This window comes from Anolis sagrei, chromosome Y (genome assembly GCF_037176765.1).
Source record: "Anolis sagrei isolate rAnoSag1 chromosome Y, rAnoSag1.mat, whole genome shotgun sequence".
NCBI lineage: Eukaryota > Metazoa > Chordata > Lepidosauria > Squamata > Dactyloidae > Anolis > Anolis sagrei.
The window spans coordinates 84347363-84366057 of record NC_090035.1 but is presented as its reverse complement, the minus strand read 5'-3'; the positions used below and the strand labels follow the sequence as shown (position 1 = coordinate 84366057).

General features: G+C 52.3%; 1 protein-coding gene across 1 annotated transcript; it reads right to left on the bottom strand.

Moving 5' to 3' along the window:
• Positions 1-1640: 1640 nt before the first annotated feature.
• Positions 1641-18401, bottom strand: LOC137095417 (guanylate-binding protein 1-like). The gene is made up of 11 exons (XM_067462064.1): positions 18318-18401; positions 17258-17454; positions 16001-16128; positions 9656-9765; positions 8958-9163; positions 7690-7932; positions 7135-7415; positions 6459-6671; positions 4412-4514; positions 2892-3085; positions 1641-2760 (listed from the first exon to the last, which is right to left on the bottom strand). The coding sequence occupies exons 2-11, from the start codon at positions 17445-17447 to the stop codon at positions 2470-2472; spliced, it is 1959 nt and encodes a 652-aa protein (XP_067318165.1). The 5' UTR covers positions 17448-17454; positions 18318-18401; the 3' UTR covers positions 1641-2469.
• Between the last annotated feature and the right edge of the window lie 294 nt (positions 18402-18695).

Sequence of the window (18695 nt, the reverse complement as noted above, 5' to 3'; positions counted from 1 at the left end):
AACCTGAGAGCAACGGGCTGTTCCTGAGGCAACTCTACCCACACCGCACCAGACCAGACCAACTCCATCCCACTGGCTTCGCTGAGGGACTGCCTGCTCCTCTTGCAAGGACATCGGGAAATGCCGTCTGCCCAGCTCCCTTTAGCAGTCCTGATGAGCCTCCTGCCTTTCTCACCTCTGGGGGGAATCAATGCAGTTTACAACATACGAATGGCAAAAATTCAAGGCCAACATACAGTGCAACTAAGAAATCCCATCAGACAATGCTTGACGCCAGGACTATTGACTGGGACTTTTCAAGCCACGTGAGGGGGGGGGGGGGAGAATGGGACCCTCTTTCGTTGGGCCTGAATTTCCTTGACTTTAAAGGATGTTTGGAGAAACGGCTCAGCAAAATGCAGTGCCCCCTATTCCCCCCCCCCCATATCGACCCAACACACGTTTCTCAAGGCAGTTCTGAAATACAGTTGTGAAAGGCAGCAACGGATGAAGCCGAGCATGACCCCCCCCCCCCAACAAGGGATGGTGACTTATAGTTCTGCAAAGGTCAAAGGTACCAGACTGCACAATAGGGGTTAAGTCTTGGTCAATTTGCCAAGGCCTTAACAACAATGAGGACCCCATGAAACTTTGGGAATGGCTAGACCTTGGGGTCTCTGCCTCTCTCGAGTTTTCCAAGGAGCATGGGACCGCCTTCCATCCCAGCGCTGCAGGGCTTTGCGTCTTGACCCACTGGAACTCCATAGACTCCCTTTGGTGGCTTTTTGAATTCTGCGACATTCCTGGACTTCACTATCTTCAAGGACTCGCTCTCTACCCATGAACTTTCTTCAAGACAACTTATGAATTCATGCTGTGTCCTGATATCATCTGCTTTTTATAATTGGTATTATTAATCTCTCTCTGGGGTCCTGGATGGGAAGATAGCTGCATATGATTTAAATATGTAAGGGAACCTCCTGGCCTAAACAATTGTTTGACAACAGTTTCTGTAAGATAAGGGGAAACCTTCCCCTCTGCTTTTTGTTTACTTCCCATTGATAGCATTAACCCCAGGCATTGTTCCCCTGTCTCACAGCCAGGAAGGACACATGTTGATTCACAACACTCAAAGCAGCCCTGTATGGGCTCTTTGTCTCCCAGAGCACATGCCATTCCTTTGTTTAAAGATTCCTTCCCAGATTCCTTTGTGTTCCATCATCCCGCCTCCATCTCTCCTGATTGGCTGTCGCCACCAGGTGGCAGAGGTCTCCCCATTGGATCCTACGGACCACTGGAGCTACCTGATTGGTCAGGAGGTGCCGGGGGCGGGAGGGCCGCCTCCCAGGTGTCTGCCCATCACCCAATCACAGCAGGGAGCAACAGGGAAGCCGGGGCGGGGAGTTTGAACTCTGCAAATTTGAATTTACTATAAATATGACTGCATTGGTGTAATCTCCTCATGCTCTGCTGGCGATTGATTGCAGCTTTGCATCTGGTTTCAGCTGAATCGCATTAAACTTCGATGGCTTTTCTTCACCTGGTGAGACTTTTCATTGGGAAATCAGGGAAAAATATGGAATGCTTCTCTGTCTCGCCAGGGGAAAAAGAACTCTTTGATTATTCTAATTGGTCTCTGCCTCCTGGCAAAGACCCCTAAATTTTAGCTCTATAACACGGATACTTTTATTTTGCAAAGAAACACGTTTGGTCAAAGGTAAGCGCACAGCGTGTGGTCAAAACAAGCAGAAGTCCAAACCAGGGCTGAAAAGCAGCCCTCAAACAGGCAAATATTGACAGATAGGCAGGCAGGTGAAGAGATGGACAGGGAGGCCTCCCCTTATCACCCGTTGTCGGTCAGGACCCGTAAATAGCGGAGTGCAGGTACGATGATATCAGCACCGATGGAAGCATGAATCCTGTATGGTGTGCTCGAATAATGTATAAGAGAGGCACTATGAACTCAGGTGGGTAGAGATACAACCAAGCAGCTCGTGGTCAGAAAAGCAGCATGAAACACAACCAAGCAGCAGACTCTGGATCAAATACATGAGTTCTGGGTACAATCGAAGAGCATGAAAGAGCAGACCACTGAAAAGCGTGTGCTTGTGCCTGTCTTCCTACCTACCTATGGAGCCCTATCTGTCTGTCTCTATAACCAATGAGAGCATGTTCTTGGCTCCCACCACTCCAGCGTGTTCGTCTGCAGTGTGGCAAGGGTGCCTTCAGCGGCCGCTTCCTTGGGGGCTCCAAGGGCCACCATTGCCCCCCGCCAAGTCCAACTTTACCTTGGATGGAGGCAATGGGCCTAGCTCATGGGGCACCCCCCAAGAAATGTGCCTGAGTGACAGCGCCTGCAAAATGTGTGGGAAGGTCCTGGGGGGATGCCTCCCGGCACCGTTCTCAGGCAAGGGAAGCGCAGCGTTCTTCTCTAACTAACAGTGCATTCGGTCCAAAGAGCCACACAGACACCGGCCGGCCTCCGGGTCATCAACGGTTATTGGCAACAGCTGGAGAAGGGCAAGGCCAATAGGTAAGAGCAGGGGCCTGCTGTGGTCTGGAGAGGCTCTGACCACTATTGCCTGAAAGGTTTTGAGAGAACTCCGCACACTTCATGATCCCTGAAAAAATGGCGCCGATGATTTTACAAATCCCATCCACGACATTTTCCAGCGAGGGGGACTCCTGGACCTTGGCATTCTCCTCCTTCAGGAGCTGGATCTCCTCCCTCATCTGCCTGGCCTCCTTCTGGAACCCCTCGTTCAGCAACGCCTGTTGCTCCTGCAAAAGAAAGAGAGGCGGACTTCTATTTCTGTCCAAAGGCATATTTCACAGACCCAAGGGGGCTCCAAGGGGCTCCCATAACGGAAGAGACAGGGAGGGGGTGTCCCTGGGACCCCAGGGAGGCTTACCGCCAGCCGGCTGTCCATCATCTTCTTCTGCTCCTCCAGGAGCTGCTCCCGATCCTTCTCCATCTTGACCTTCAGCTGCTGGACGTTCTCCTCGTAGCTCCGCTGCAGGTCCTGCATCTTCTGCTCCCGCTCAGCATCCCTCTGCCGCAGGACCTCCTGCTCCCTCCGAGCAGCCTCCTCCCGCGCCCGGGCCTCTGTCCAGCGAATGGGGGAAAGGGAGAAAGGAAAGGACGGTCAATCTCTGAAGGCCCCCCCCCCACCCTACCCCACATACAGTGGTCACTTGGTAGCATTTAAGAAAAGACTCAGCGCTGGGCCCTTAAGTGCTGAAAAACACAAGCCCAGCATGTCGACTAAAATGATCAAGGGTCTGGAGAACAAGCCCTATGAGGAGCGGCTAAGGGAACTGGGCATGTTTAGCCTGAAGAAGAGAAGGCTGAGAGGAGATATGATTAGAGCCATGTATAAATATGTGAGAGGAAGCCACAGGGAGGAGGAGGGAGCAAGCTTGTTTTCTGCTTCACTGGAGGGTAGGACGCAAGGGAAGAATGGCTTCAAACTACAAGAGAGGAGATTCCATCTGAACATGAGGAAGAACTTCCTGACTGTGAGAGCCGTTCAGCAGTGGAACTCTCTGCCCCGGAGGGAGTGTGGTGGAGGCTCCTTCTTTGGAAGCTTTTAAGCAGAGGCTGGATGGCCATTTGTCAGGGGTGGTTTGAATGCAATATTCCTGCTTCTTGGCAGAATGGGGTTGGACTGGAGGATGGCCCAGGAGGTCTCTTCCAACTCTTGGATTCTAGGATTCTATGATTCTATATCAGGGCTTTCTTGCCACCTCATCAGAGGGCCAAATTTGTCCGCCCTTTGCTGATTTTCACCTCTCTTCAGGCACGGAGCCCGCTGGCTCCCATCACACGGCATTGACCCATCGCTGGCGGGGCTCCGTGCCTGAGGGTGTGTGGAATCAGTGTATGAGGCAGTGATGGTGGCAGCAAGGGAGGCTTCTTGTGTTGCTTTGAACACAACCTGGGGAAGGCGAGCATGAGTGCTTCCCCCTGTGGGATGAGGTGACAGGGAAGGCAGGGGATGCACCAGGGTGCCGGACCCCCCATGCTTCCGCCAGGCCCCACCGGATTCCCCACGGTGCATGGCAACGCCCAGATTTCACGTGATGTCCTGGGAACCACAGAGGAATCAAAGCAAATCTATGCCCTGCAAAAGGGCTTTTGGGGTGATGTCGTTAAAGTCTTGGCCCTTCTATGGGACTGCTCCACACACTCTGTAAAGACTTGGTGGAGATGGATTTGGGGTGTGTCCAGATCTGGGAGGCTTTCCTGGAAAGGGCAGGGGCTCAGCGGTGACTCTCCTGAGGCTCTGGTGTCCGGCACGGAAACCTGACCCATGACCGTCCCTCTGGCTTTGGCCTTTCCTCTCAGAGGCACTGGATGAGCCTTGTGGCCAGAGCAGAAAGCAGGGGCTCTGCTCCCCACTCCGTTCTCCGGATGGGGAGGGGGGCTCACCTTCCACTTGCTTCTCCTTCTCGCTGAGGGCCGTGTCGCTTTGGAGAATGGCTCTGCCGACGGCCTCCTTGCCCTCCAGGAACTGCTTCAGGGTCTCCTCTGCCTGGATGGAGGAAGCAGAGCTCAGGAGGGCCATCAGGAAGGGCCCGGACTGGACACTGCCAAAGGGTCTGCCCCAAGGACCCCCTCTCCCGGCACCATCGAAGAGATTCTGAGGCCCTGGGAACATAGTTGGGGGGCTCCCGACCTGTGTCCCCGGGGGGCACCCACTCCCCACTCTTAGGCTCCCAACACAAGGACACTTCCCTCAGCTAAAGAATTTGGAGGGCCTTCCACATACTTTGGGAATCTGCAACATCAGTGCAAGAAGACCCATTCTGGCCCGCAAACATGGACATGGACATCACGGTTGCGCCCTCTTGCACCTCTGCTAAGATCCACACGTCGCCCCTAATGTTTGTGTTGCAAGTTTTAAGAAATCTTTGGTTTGTAGTGTGCATTGTTGGCATCCACTTCATCACACTGAAGCAATGAAATGGTTGGCTGAGTACCGATGAAGTGTGGTGGAGACTCCATTTCTGTCCAAAGGCCTGTTTCACAGACCGAAGGGGCTCCAAGGGGCTCCCATACTGGAAGGGATGGGGAGGGGGTGTTGCTGGGACCCCAGGGAGGCTGGATGGAGCTCTGTTTTTCAATGAAATGAATGATTTCCCTACCATCATCACACTGTTAAATGTATCTATGCAACTCAGTAGTATTCTACATTCTTTGAGTTTGTCATCACATTATAGAGATGCAGCCCCATCCACCATCCCTCCCCCCCTCACGCTTTGTTGGAAAAAAAAACCCTCCTCTCTTTGAAATCCCAGCTTCCCCACTAACGCAAGATCACATGTCAGCTGTTACATGTCAAGCAGCAATGCCCTCCCTCACCCCACAGAGATGAGTGGGGACCTTGGAAAACTATAACTCCCAGGACTGCATAGTATGAAGCAATGGTATTTAAAGTAAAGTCCAGCTGCATTCATTTCACAGTGTAGATGCACCCAGAGAAGGGTCATAGACTTTTGGAAACTGCAATTCCCAAGGCCATCTCATGGAGACATGGCATTTAAAGTAAGGCCCGCCTGCATTCATTCCACAGTGTAGATACACCAAGAGAAGGGTATGAATCTTGGGAAACTATAATTCCCAGGAGGCCTCCATCGCATGGAGCCATGGGATTCAAAGTGGGATGCAATGGTATTCATTCCATACTGTAAATGCACCAAGAGAAGGGCATGGACCTTGGAAAACTTTGAGTCCCAGGACTGCACAGCATGGAGACGTCATAACAACAACAACAACAACAACAACAACAACAACAACAACAACTATTCTCTCCCGGCTTTCCCATGCAACACAAGGCACAGACACATCGGGAAGGGAAAGGGAAGGACCCAGAAATATTATGTTTTAATAAAGAAATTGTTCTGGTAATTACTACATAACCTTACCATGTATTGAACTGCTTTTTCAGTCAATTGATTATAAAACATGCTTTGGTGCTTAATTTGTAAAATCGGAACATAATTTGACATTGAATAGGGTTCTGCCGGCCCGTTTATGTTGGATAAGCGAGACTCTACTGTATTTAGTAAATGTGATGAAGTGAATAGTAAGACACAGACCAGTCAGGAGAAATAAAACAGTAGAGCTTTACTCTTGGTTGCAGAGTTGAAAATAAAACAGCTTGGTACACTTACATTGTCTCTGTAAGTAATACAGAACAAATGTCCTGTGTTATAAAATATAGAGCATAACAAAAGTACATAGTTACTTCACCATTACATAAGCTTCTTGCATCTGCTTTCCAGCATGTCAAACAGCTAACTGCTAACAGTTTGCAAAAACCTCAAAAACTGTTACATTCAAGAGGCGTGGCCCAGCCTTGCTTTGCTGAGCTAGTATTTCAGCTGCAGTTAATCATCAACACTTTGCAAGGCTTTTCTGCAAGGCTTTCTTTAACACACACACTGGACTTATAACAATATACCGTAATACTTACCATCACCCCCTTTTTGGGCTCCCGGTGGTATCTTCTCTCAATGTCCTTCAGGTCTTCCACAAACTGCCGGTGTCCGTTGGGCCGGGAGTAGAGCCCGCTGCGCACCTTCTCCTCCAGCTCCGCGCAGAGAGTGGCCAGCAGCGCCTGGCAGCGTTTAATGGACTCTTGCTCATTCCTTCGGCAGTATTCCTCCTTCCGGTTATCCAGGGTTTCCTGGCAGGAAAGGAGATACAGAGAAAGGACACGACGGACAACTCTCGGGGACATGCCCAGTCTTCTTACTGTTATCCAGAGAGGAGAGCATGCAAGATGTCTCCAGACAATTTGAGACAGAGAGCAAGACCCTGAACTTTCTCATATTCAGTTCTGCCACATAAGATGGACTTTTGTAAATTTGAAAGCCTGCTTTTGCTCCTTGAATTGCTAGAGCTCATTTGCTCTGTTGCTGCTGTGTCTGGAAGCTTCTGCTCTGCTAAACCGCAACATTTTGCTGCTGCTTTATTTTACTGCTTTTTCCTTTTTAAAACTCCAACAAAGACACCAGTCCTGTGAGGCTGGGAGTACTGCCAGTGGGACCAGTGATCCTTCTGTGCTGGGGCTCCCTTTTTTCCTATAAGACACCCCCTCCCCCCACTATAAGGCTTTACCAAAGGCCTCGTCTCGTGGGGGAACCTACCGTGAACTTGATTTGGAAGCGTTGCTCGTCATCCTTGAAGGCACGCGCCATGAACACCTGGAGGGCCTCCTTCTTGCACTTGACATGGATTTCCAGCAACTCTGGGATGCTCTCAGTGGGGAGTCTCAGCCTCTGCCCCATTAGCTTTCCATAGCAGGCCAAGGCATCCTCCACAGCAGCTGCATTCTCCATCTCCGCCAAGGCCAGCACCGTACTCTCCATGCAGGGCACTTCCCCGCTGCTGATTGTCTCCACGTAGGTCTCCACCAACTTGGCCAGCACTGCGAGAAGGAATGCGGTGACACAAGGCAGGCATCAGGTGATGGTGCCCATTGCAGCGTTGAAGCAGGGCTCTGTCCCCAGCAGCCAGAGGGAAGAGGTACAGGTCCCCAGCACCTTTGGCCTTTATAATCACAAACCTCTTGATGCCCGAGGCAGGAGAGAATGGCCTCCCCAGAGGAACAAAGGGTAGGCCAGAGATAGCCCTGCATCATGTTGCAACTGCAGCATCAGCTCAAAGGAAAGAGGGTGGGAGGGCAGGAGGAAGGGACTCACGATGCCCAGTGACCACATGTCCCCCCGGGAGGGTCTTCTCCTTGGACGTTCCATAGATGTAGTTGCAGAACTGGTCGGCTTGCTCCACAAAGTCGGGCACCAGCTCGCTCTCCTCCATCTGCTCCAGGCGGTGCAGGTTCTTCCGACTGGTGGGGCGGTCAAAGATGAAGCACTTCCGGGTGGGGAAGAAGAAGCGGATGCACTCGCGGGGCAGGTTGAAGCGCTGGATGTCGGGGGTGTCCCCTGCGCAGGAAGGAGGAGACAGGGAGAGGTGGACCCCACTGGACCCCCAAGGACCCCCTTCCTGTGTCCCGAGGTCAAAGGGTCAGTGGGGAAGCGGCAGAAAACAAGGGGGGTTGAGTCAGCCAAGGAGGCAGATTTAGTCAAGGGGTGTCGGCTGTAGGATTCCACCATTTTAGTGGACGCTCCTGCAAGTTCACTGTCACCCAAAGAGTGAACTTGGGAAGTGATTTAGGCATTAAGGCAGTCGACTTCTTAAGGACTATCTTCATGGTTACGCACGTGCTAGTGGGTGGATCCCACTCAACACACACAAATCATGCTTGCTAATGGGACCCTTTACTCTTTAATAGACAATGGTTTTTTCCCCCTACCCTGGACACTCCACAGGTAGATATACTCCTTACTCAACTGCCACTTGCTCGAATAACCAGATATACTACCACCAGATCATCTGAAGAGAGATATTGACAAGCTGAAATGTGTCCAGAGGAGGGCAACAAAATTATCAGGGGTCTGGAGAACAAGCCCTATGAAGAGCAGCTTAAAGAGCTGCTGGGCATGTTTAGCCTGAAGAAGAGAAGGCTGAGAGGAGACATGATGAGGTCCGTGTATAAATATGTGAGAGGAAGTCACAGGGAGGAGGGAGCGAGCTTCCTTTCTGCTGCCCTGGCGACTAGGATGCAATGGAACAATGGCTTCAAACTACAAGAAAGGAGATTCCACCTGAACATGAGGAAGAACTTCCTGACTGTGAGAGCCGTTCAGCAGTGGAACTCTCTGCCCCGGAGGGAGTGTGGTGGAGGCTCCTTCTTTGGAAGCTTTTAAGCAGAGGCTGGATGGCCATCTGTCAGGGGTGATTTGAATGCAATATTCCTGCTTCTTGGCAGAATGGGGTTGGACTGGATGATGGCCCAGGAGGTCTCTTCCAACTCTTTGATTCTAGGATTCTATGAAGATGCCAGCCACAGGTGGATGTGAAATGAAAAAAGGAGAAAATGCTGCTAGAACACACAACACCCCTCTACCTTTCTTCAACTTCAGGGAGTTCTCCAGGTACTCGTCCTCGGTGATGGGCTTCCCGTCCAGCTCCAGCTGCAGCGTGAAGTCCCTCAAGGCCCAGGCGAAGCTGGGGAAGAAGCGCAAGTATTCGGAGGAGTCCTCCAGGCCCCCGCCTGCGCCGCCCCCGGGAGTGGCCTTGGCCTTGATGTGCTCCGTCAGCTCTGTCACGTAGCTGGAGGGGGGGCTGGTTCAGGAATCAAGGGCACTGCTGACCCCACCACCCCTCCCTCCTCAAGGGTCCTCCGGCCATGTCAGAACAAGGAATGCATGGATGGCACATGGGGGTGGGGAAGCTTAAGTATTGGTCAAAACCTGCTTTTTACAGGGTGAATCTCTCTCTTTCCTCCCACTCACTGGAACTGTAGCATCTATGTCCATACGTTCCCAGCTCCCTGGGTGCTCTTAGGGTCTGGTCTGCCCAGTGATGCCACAGGGTGCTGGGGCCAGTTCACCATTAGAGAAGAACCTTCTACCAATATTTGCTCACTTTGTGTTATGGGTGTTGAATAAATGCCGGTGTTGCTGGGCTTGCCTGGGCTTGTGGCCCTCAGCCTCCCTTTGTCAAAGGATGGGCAAGGCATGTCCCACTGGACATGCCTTGCCAGTACCGTGTTGGGGTGGGTGGGGGTCTGCCCCATGGAAGGAAGGACGGAAGGAAGGATACTGGAGCTGGTCCATGGCGTTCTGGTCGATGGTGCCCAGGCTGTTGTAGACCAGAGTGCTGCTGAGGAGGACGGACAGGGCAAAGATCCAAGTGTCATTCTGCGTGTCACCCTGAAAGGAGAGAGGAAGACATAAAAGGGTGGCTGCTGGGCAAGGTACAGTTGATCAATCGATTAATTGCTGGCCCTTGAGGCTGCAAGGAACCCTCCCTGCCCCCCCCCCCTTTCTTGCATAAGAAAATAAGCTTGGCCACACGCAGGCAGGGCTGGCGCAGAGGCCGTCCTGGAAGAGGGAGCCTGGGCCAGTTTGAAATACGAAGGAAGGGCGAAACTAAGACAAACCCACATTATGGACTTTAGGAGAGCTGACTTCCAAAAAAATGAAGGAAATACTGAGCAGCATTCCATGGACTAAAAGACAAGGTATTTATGGATGCATGGGAGTTTTTCAAAAGTGAAATACTCAAGGTATAATTGCAAACAGTGCCAACAGAAAGAAAAAATAGGACAACTGCAAAGAAGCCAGAATGGATGTCTAAAGAACTTCTAACTGGGCTCAGATTCAAAAGAGACATGCACAAGAAGTGGAAAAAGGGAGAAATCACCAAAGAAGAATTCAAACAAATAGCCAGCTCCTGTAGTGAAAAGATTCACAAGGCTAAAACACAAAACGAACACAGAGACATTAAAAACAATAAAAGGGGCTTCTTTGCTTATGTCAGTAGAAAAAGAAAAAACAAGGAGGCAATAGAGCCTCTGTGAGAAGATTGGGCAATGCTGACAGACAGGGGATAGATGGGGAAGAGGCAGAACTGCTTAATGCCTTCTTTGCCTCAGTCTTCTCAGAAAAAGAAAGCCATCCCCAACCTCAGCAAGATGGAGTGGATGAGGGATTAGAGGACATCCAACCCCAAATTGGGAAACAAGGTGTCCAGGAATACCTGGCCGCTCTAAATGAGTTGAAGTCCCCAGGGCCAGATCAACTACACCCAAGAGTACTGAAGGAACTAGCGGAAGTCATTTTGGACCTCAGTAGTGGAACTCTCTGCCCCGGAGTGTGGTGAAGGCTCCTTTTTTGGAGGCTTTGAAACAGAGGCTGGATGGCCATCTGTCAGTGGTGCTTTGAATCCAATATTCCTGCTTCTTGGTAGAAAGGGGTTGGACTGAATGGCCCACCAGGTCTCTTCCAACTCTATGAGTCTATGTTCCATTTCCTCCTGATATTCACACTGCCGGGTTTTGTGCCACTTGCAAGGGTCCCAGCCACCTATCTGCATGCCTTCCAATGTGTGCATGAAACACTCACCACCGCAGTGCAGAGCCTCCCAGTCCCATCCCTGCCAGGCACTCTGGAAAAAGACCATGGTCACAGGTATCAAACTCCACTGAGAGGTCCAGGAGGACCATCAGGGTCACACTCCCCTGTCCAGGTTCCCCCAAAGGTCACCCACCAAGGCGACCAATGCCGTTTCCATCCCATGAACCGGCCTGAAGCCAGATTGAAATGGATCTAGGCCAGGAGTTCTTCCTCTTGGCTTGGAGGTCTGTAGTAGACACCTACAACCAGATCTTTTTGAGTCCCAGTTCCCTTGATTCTTATCCAGATGCTTTCAAGCTGGTTTCCCGGATTGCTGTCTTGCATCTCTTCTGCAGCATAACAGTTTTTCACATATAATGCTACTCCGCCTCCAGCAGGGTCACACTCCCCTGTCCAGGTTCCCCCGAAGGTCACCCACCAAGGTGACCAACACCGTTTCCATCGCATGAACTGGCCTGAAGCCAGATTGAAATGGATCTAGGCCAGGCATGGGCACACTTGGGCCCCCCCTCCCTCCCTCTCGGTGTTTTGGACTCCAAATCCCACCATTCCTCACAACCGCAGGACCCGTGCTTTTCTTCTCTTATCCTTTCTACATAAGCAGAAGAGGAAAGGGCTTGAGCTGTGAGGAATTGTGGGAGTTGCAGTCCAAAATACTTGGAGGTGAGGGAGATGTAGTTTTATTTATTTATTTTTTTAAAAAAATTGTTAATAGATAATGTGGTTACATGGAAAGTGGGATAATATTGTGAAGAAGATAGAAAAATAGGAAATGATAGTTGAGCCCGAGAGAAGGGAAAAAAGCAAACAAACCCGGACATAGACTAAAAATATGCCCCCCTCCCCAAAAAAAAAAAGGAAAAAAAAAAGGAAAAAAAAGTGTGAAATCTCTCCAGAAAGAAAAAAGAAAAAGAAAAAAAGAAGGTAATAATAAAAATAAAAATAAGTAAATAAAAATTGAGTTTGACTTCCATCTGTTCTTTGAAGATCCTTTGTACATCCCCCCCCCCCTTCTAATTAATCAAAGTTGCTTTCCTGGTTTGTTCTTTCTTTAAATCATGTCTAGGTCTTTTAGGAAAGGACCTCTATTTTTTGTTGTTGAAAGTAGTTTTTCACCAAGTCCCAGTTTGTATGTTTCTTTGGGATTCCATCATTCGGCGATAACCAATACGTTCGTTCATCCATATTCATTATTTCCAATACTTTAGTTTGCCACTGGCCTTTGTTTACAGATAATGCTGATGGTTTGAGAAAATGTTGCTGCCAGGAAGAAGTTACTTTTCAAGGACGAAAGTACATCGGGCAAAAGCAGGGAGCTGGTGCCTAGTTAGGACTCCCCAAGTTTCCCAGTCGTCTTGGAGCCATCTTGGAAAATACGTAGAGACATAGCTATATTGACATGCACACACCTGGGTAACAACGGAAAAATTTGTTTCTAAAATCAATTCGTTTTTTGGGGGTTTTTGCGTTTCGATTTTAAAAAGAATTCCGAAATTTTTCTTTTAAAAAGTTCGATATTTACGAAATTTCGTAAATGTTAAAAAAATTACGAAACAATAACGAATTGATTCGTTAATGGCGGACGCGGCCGCGCAATATGCTAAAAACCCTCCAAATGGGACAAGGGAACTTCTGAAGCTTCCCTCTCCCTCTGTTGTTGACTGTTGGTGTGATATTATAATTTTTTTTCACTAATTAAACAAAAAACAACTATAAAACTTGCCCCAGACATGCGGAAATAATAACGAAACGACTTCAAAACGATAACGAAAAGAATACATAACGAATCCAAAACAATTACGAAACGAATTTAAAAATTAGTTTCATTTTTAAGTTGCTCCAGAATGATTCGTTATCGCTTCGTTATAAAAAAAATAACGAATTTTTAATGAATTACAAATTAACGAAACGAAACCGCCCAGCCCTACTATCTGTGTGTCGCCTAGTATCTGCCTCCACTCCAGGAGGACTTGAGCGTGCCAGAGTGTCCAGCGCAGAGGAAAGGCCCTCCTTGACCCAGCAAGGGACAACAATGGTGGGAGGTTTCAGAAACTTAAAAATCCCAGACGTTTTCTTGGAAGCAGAGCGTTTACTGTAAAAGCCTGTGCAGGAAGTGGAAACTCAATGCAGGAAGCAAGGCCGAGATAAACAAGGGAGTGGAGCAGCAGCACAGAAAACGCCTCGATGTTGGAAACAGACAAGCGGTGGGCTGCTCCAAGGGCCCCTCGGTCAACAAGGCCGCAGCACAGCCAGCCCTGTAGAGCGGTCCGGGTGCCAGGGGCCAACCACAGAGGGCCCAGCTGCTTTGTAGAGGGAACTAGGGCCACCCGCCCACCTCCCGACCCACCTCAATGAACCCAGAGGGTGATTCTCCCCAAGGCTTCCTCCCCTTCATCCTGGAAAGAAGTGACGAGTGGAGTGCCATCCGCAGGGTTCCCTCCTGGGCCCGGTCCTGCTCAGGATCTTCATTCATGACTTCTTAGATGAAGGCTTAGAAGGCACGATCATCAAATTGGGAGGGAGAACCAATACCCCAGAAGGCACGAGCCGAATTCAAAACAATCTTGACAGATTAGAGAGATGATGGGCCAAAAACTCACACAATGAAGTCCAATGGGGACAAATGCAAGACACTCCACTTAGGGAGAAAAAAGGAAATGCAAAGAGACAGAATGGGGGGCGATGAGGCCTGGCTCGAGAGCAGGACGTGTGAAAGAGGTCTTGGAGTCCTTGTTGACAACAAGCTAAACATCAGCCAGGAATGTCATGCGACAGCTAAAAAAGCCAATGGGATGCTGGCCTGCATCAAGAGGGGCCTAGTGCCTAGATCCAGAGTAGATATGCTCTATTCTGCCTTGGTCAAACCATGTTATCATGAATCACACTGTGTCCCATTCTGGGCACCGCAATTGAAGGGAGATGTTGACAAACTAGAAGGTGTGCAGAGAAATGTGACTAAAATGATCAAGGGTCTGGAGAACAAGCCCTATGAGGAGCAGCTTAAAGAGCTGGGCATGTCTAGCCTGCAGAAGAGAAGGCTGAGAGGAGACATGATAGCCATGCATAGATATGTGAAGGGAATATGTCATAGGGAGGAGGGAGCAAGCTTCCTTTCTGCTGCCCTGGAGACTAGGACGCAATGGAACAATGCCTTCAAACTACAGGAAAGAGAGGAGAGTCCACCTGAACATTAGGAAGAACCTTCTGACTGTGAGAGCTGTTCAGCAGTGGAGTGCGGTGGAGGAGGCTTCTTCTTTGGAGGCTTTTAAACAGAGGCTGGATGGCCATCTGTCAGGGGTGCTTTGAATGAGATTGCCCTGCTTCTTGGCAGAATGGGGTTGGGCTGGATGATGGCCCACCAAGTCTCTTCCAACTCTATGATTCTGCATTTTACAACCCTCTGATGCGGAGCATCTCCCCCCCCCCCCCAAGTATTTGTAGTTCGCCAAGGGCCGGACAATGGATTCTGTTGCTTCCTGACCCAGCACACATAACTGGGTTCCTGTTTCCTCTTTGTGAATTCTCTGGCTTGTGCACTGGACTATGGACTCTGCTACTACCCAACCCAGCTCCCCCTTCAGCTCCAGCTCCTGTTCCTAGAAGGAGCCAATCTTCTGTTGACCAACCCGGACCTTGGACTGATCTTCTGATGGCCAGCCTGATGCATGGACTGGCCCCTGCACCCAAAACCCTTCCGTCCAGACTTTGGGACTTCTAGTTCTTTCCTCTCTCTTTTTATGAAATGAATAAAATATTTTTTTTATTACTGTGGATTGGGGTTGGGATGGGTGGTGATATATGAAATGCCTGTATACTGGTGATGCCTATGGTTTATGAATATGAAATATGTAACCCCTATGAATTCCTCTGTATCCTCACCCGCTCGACCCTCGCCCCACAAGAAAACCAGCGTGACCAGGAACTGCCTGGGGACAGAGCTCAAGCCTCTTTCCCCCAAATCACCCATTGATTAACTCATTTTGCATGGACAATGCTGCTGCCCCCCCCCCCCCCCAATTTCGTCATCGGAGCAAGGCCAACGAAAGAGGAAGGGTCAACAGAGCCCCGGAAAGAAAGAACTGATTAACTCAAACAGATGCTGTTGATCCCTCGGGCGGTCCGGCTTCGACCCAGCTATTCAAATTCCCTGCCAGACTCATCAAGGACAGGAAAGCCTTTGTTTGCCAAACATCACCTTCTTCCCGCCTTGGACAAAGCCCGCATTCCAGCGGGCAGGAAATCCAAAATCCCATCATCTTTCCCCTTTGTCTGCGGCCGTCCCGCCCTCCTCGCTCCTGATTGGCCCAGGCTCGGAAGCGAGCGGAGGGCGCCCATTGGCCCTCCCCAGGCGCGGGGACGTTCCGATTGGCTGAAAACCGAGGCGGGCCGCCAAGCCTCCTCCCAGCTGTTCCAGCCTCAGCCAATCAGCGTCAAGCCGGCCAGCAAGGGGCGGCGGGAGTTTCAAACTGCTTTCTTTTGTCCTGTACTGTATAAAATTGCCTGGAATCTTTGTATCTGTATGCTTGCAGTGGAACGATTCCTGCAACGCATCCATTCAGCTGAATCGCAAATAAACGCCTCGATCCTGGTCTCCTTTCGCCTCTGGTGAGCTTATTTGATTTTAAATCGCTCTTGGATTGGCTTCCAGAAAAATCTCACCAAGGTATTCAGGACCCTTTTTTGGTGCGGTCCTTGGGCTTTCCTCCCTGGAGGGGCCCCCTAAAAGAGCTCGATATCACCTCTACACCAGGCCCAGAAGCCCTCACCAGCTTGTTCAATGCTCAGGGATTCTGGGAGCTGGAACCCAAAACACCGCCCTTCTCTACATCTAGAGTGAAGCATTCCCTGCAAGCAGCTGGCCAGCATGGATGTGACTCCGCTGAAGGGGCTGGGGGCCACCTGAGGACTCCCCCGCAGGGAGACAGACCTTGCTGGCCTAGGGTTTCCGAAGGGGTTCAAAACACCACCACCACCACCACCCCCACCCCCTCAGCCCCCCTTCTCTCCCCCTCCCCCCTCCCACGGCCACCTTCTCCGCGTCGCCCAGGCCCTCCGTGTCCAGCAGCACCAGAGTCTGGTCCTTCCGCTCCGGATACGGGACGCACCACATCCAGATGCCCTTGGTGGTGGCCTGCACCGTGGAGCCCAGGGGGAAGCCTGCATGAAGAGGAAGCTGTGTGAGTGATCGCTCCATGGGAGACTCTCAGGCTCTGAGGGGGAGCAGCCAGGGGTTCCGGGGGGGGGGTTGTTGTGGGCAGGAAAGGCAAGGGGAAAGCCCCTCCAAGGCGGAGGTGGGAAAGCAGTTCCTCTGTGCCAATGCCCTCGGGGAAGGAGGCTCCCTCCGCACTGGGCAAGGCTTACTACGATAAAAAAAGTCTTGTTATTCAATACACAACAAGATGAGTCCACAGCAAACAAGACCACTCTGCTGGCTTTTGCATCAGATCCCATGTTCAGACGCGGCCCTAGGTAATTTTCAACGGTAAGCAAACAGTATTTTGGCGCGCCCCCCCCCCCCCCCAACCAATCATTCATATATATTTTCTGTTTGTCGTGGGAGTTCTGTGTGCCATATTTGGTTCAATTCCATCATTGGTGGAGTTCAGAATGCTCTTTGATTGTAGGTGAACTATACATCCCAGTAACTACACTTGCCGCACTTGCTCCCTTGCGTGGCCCGCTTTGGGTCCGGAGGCGTGCCTGAAGACCCCGGCGTGTGCACCAAAAGTCACCTCTTCTCCTGACTTTCTCCTCAGCCATTGGGACCGAGAGAGAGAGAGAGAGAGAGAGAGAGAGAGAGGTGGAGATGCCCCCCTTTCCTGAAGGATGGCACAAAAACAAAGGAGGGAGCGGAGGTGGGAGATACCTCCTGCTGGAGGGGCTCTCTCTCTCTCTCTCTCTCTTGGTCCCAATGGCTGAAGAGAAAGTCAGGAGAAGAGGCGACATTTGGTCCTCACGCTGGGGTCTTCAGACACGCCTCTGGACCCGAAGCGGGCCAGGCACGGCGGCTCTGCCCCTTGGCCCACCCGCGGATTGGGGAGAGGAGAGGAGGCAGGTGGAGCGCCGGGGGATCGGGAAAGGGAGCCGGTCATGGGGAAGGGATCGAATGCGGAGAACGAGTGACCTCTGCGCCCCTGGCAAAAAAAAGTGTTCTGCGACCACTTACTTCGCGTAATGGATGAGCCGCCCCTGCCCTCCCTGTGGACCCAGAGGTGCTCCCTCCCTCCCGAGGGGACCCCGGGGCCACAAGGCTGCCATGCCAAGACCCCCCCCCCCATCTGCTCACCGGTCCTCTTCCCGGCCAGGCGGTTCATGAGGTAGGACTTGCCCGTCTGGTAGAGACCCACGATGGAGACCACCACCACAGGCTGGCGGATGCGCTTCAGGACCTCCAGGGCCTCTGGGCAGGCCGACAGCCTCCCCCGATGGTTCTGGATCAGGCAGGTGGGCTTGGGCATCCTCACCGGGGACGACATGGCTCTGCTGCTAGATGCAAGGCCAAAGGGAGGAAAGGAAGGAAAGAGGGTCACCTTGGGGGGGGGGGGGCTCAGAGAACCCTCCCCCAAGCCACCCGGCCCCATCTCCTCCAGCCAGGCAGGAAAGGCTCCATTCAAGCCCTCTCAACAGATGGCCACTGAGCAATTGGATCAATGAGTCCTGGAGTCAGAAGGCATCCCCGAGGGCGACCCAGCCCAAGCCCTTCCTGCCAGGCAAGAAAGGCACCATGCAAGCCCTCTCAACAGATAGCCAGCCTGCCTCCCATTGGATCAATGCGTCCTGGAGACGGAAGGGACCCCCAAGGGCCGCCCGGGCCAAGCCCTCCTGCCAGGCAGGAAAGGCACCATGCGAGCCCTCTCAACAGATAGCCAGCCTGCCTCCCATTGGACCAATGCGTCCTGGAGACGGACGGGACCCCCGAGGGCCACCCAGCCCCATCTCTTCCAGCCAGGCAGGAAAGGCACCATGCAAGCCCTCCCAACAGATGGCCACCGAGCCCCCCATTGGATCAATGCGTCCTGGAGTGGGAAGGAACCCCCGAGGGCCACCTGGGCCAAGCCCTCCTGCCAGGCAGGCGACCGCCCAGCCTCCTCGTGAGAAGGACCAGGGAGTGGGGGGGGGGGGAGAGCCGGGAGAGCCCGCCAAGGCCGGGGGGGGGGGGCGAGACAGTCAGAGGCAGGCCTTTCCCAGGCAGCGGCGACTCCCGGGGGCTCTTCCTCTCTCCCGCAGAAGCGGACCCCCTTTCCCGCCCCCCCCCCGTTTGCCCCCCGCGCCCCGGGCTCCCTGCTTGGCCGCTCCAAGGCCCCCGCCCCTCCCCTCGGCCCCTCTCTCGAAGCGGAGGGTCTCACCTCTCCCTCTTTCCCTTTCTCTCTCGAGCGCCTTCGGCTGGACGGCTCTCCTCCGACGGCAAGGCAAACCGAAGCGAAAGCGAAGCCGGGAGGGGCTTTTTCCAGAGGCGGAGCCGGGAGGGAGGGAGGGAGGGAGGGAGGGGAAGCCCCTCCGCCCCGCCAGAGCCCCCGGGAAGGCCGTGACCCCCCCCCCCCGCCCGTCCCGTCCCTGAAATGGTGAGGGAGCCGCCCGCCCCGGGACTCTCTCCGGCCCCGCCAAGGGGAGGGGGCGGCCAGCCAAGGCCTTTCACCTTAAGAACAGAGAAGCATCCCGAGCTCTGAGGATGATCACCTGGGAAGGAAGGAATCCCACGGGAGCATTGCAGCGCACCCAAATCC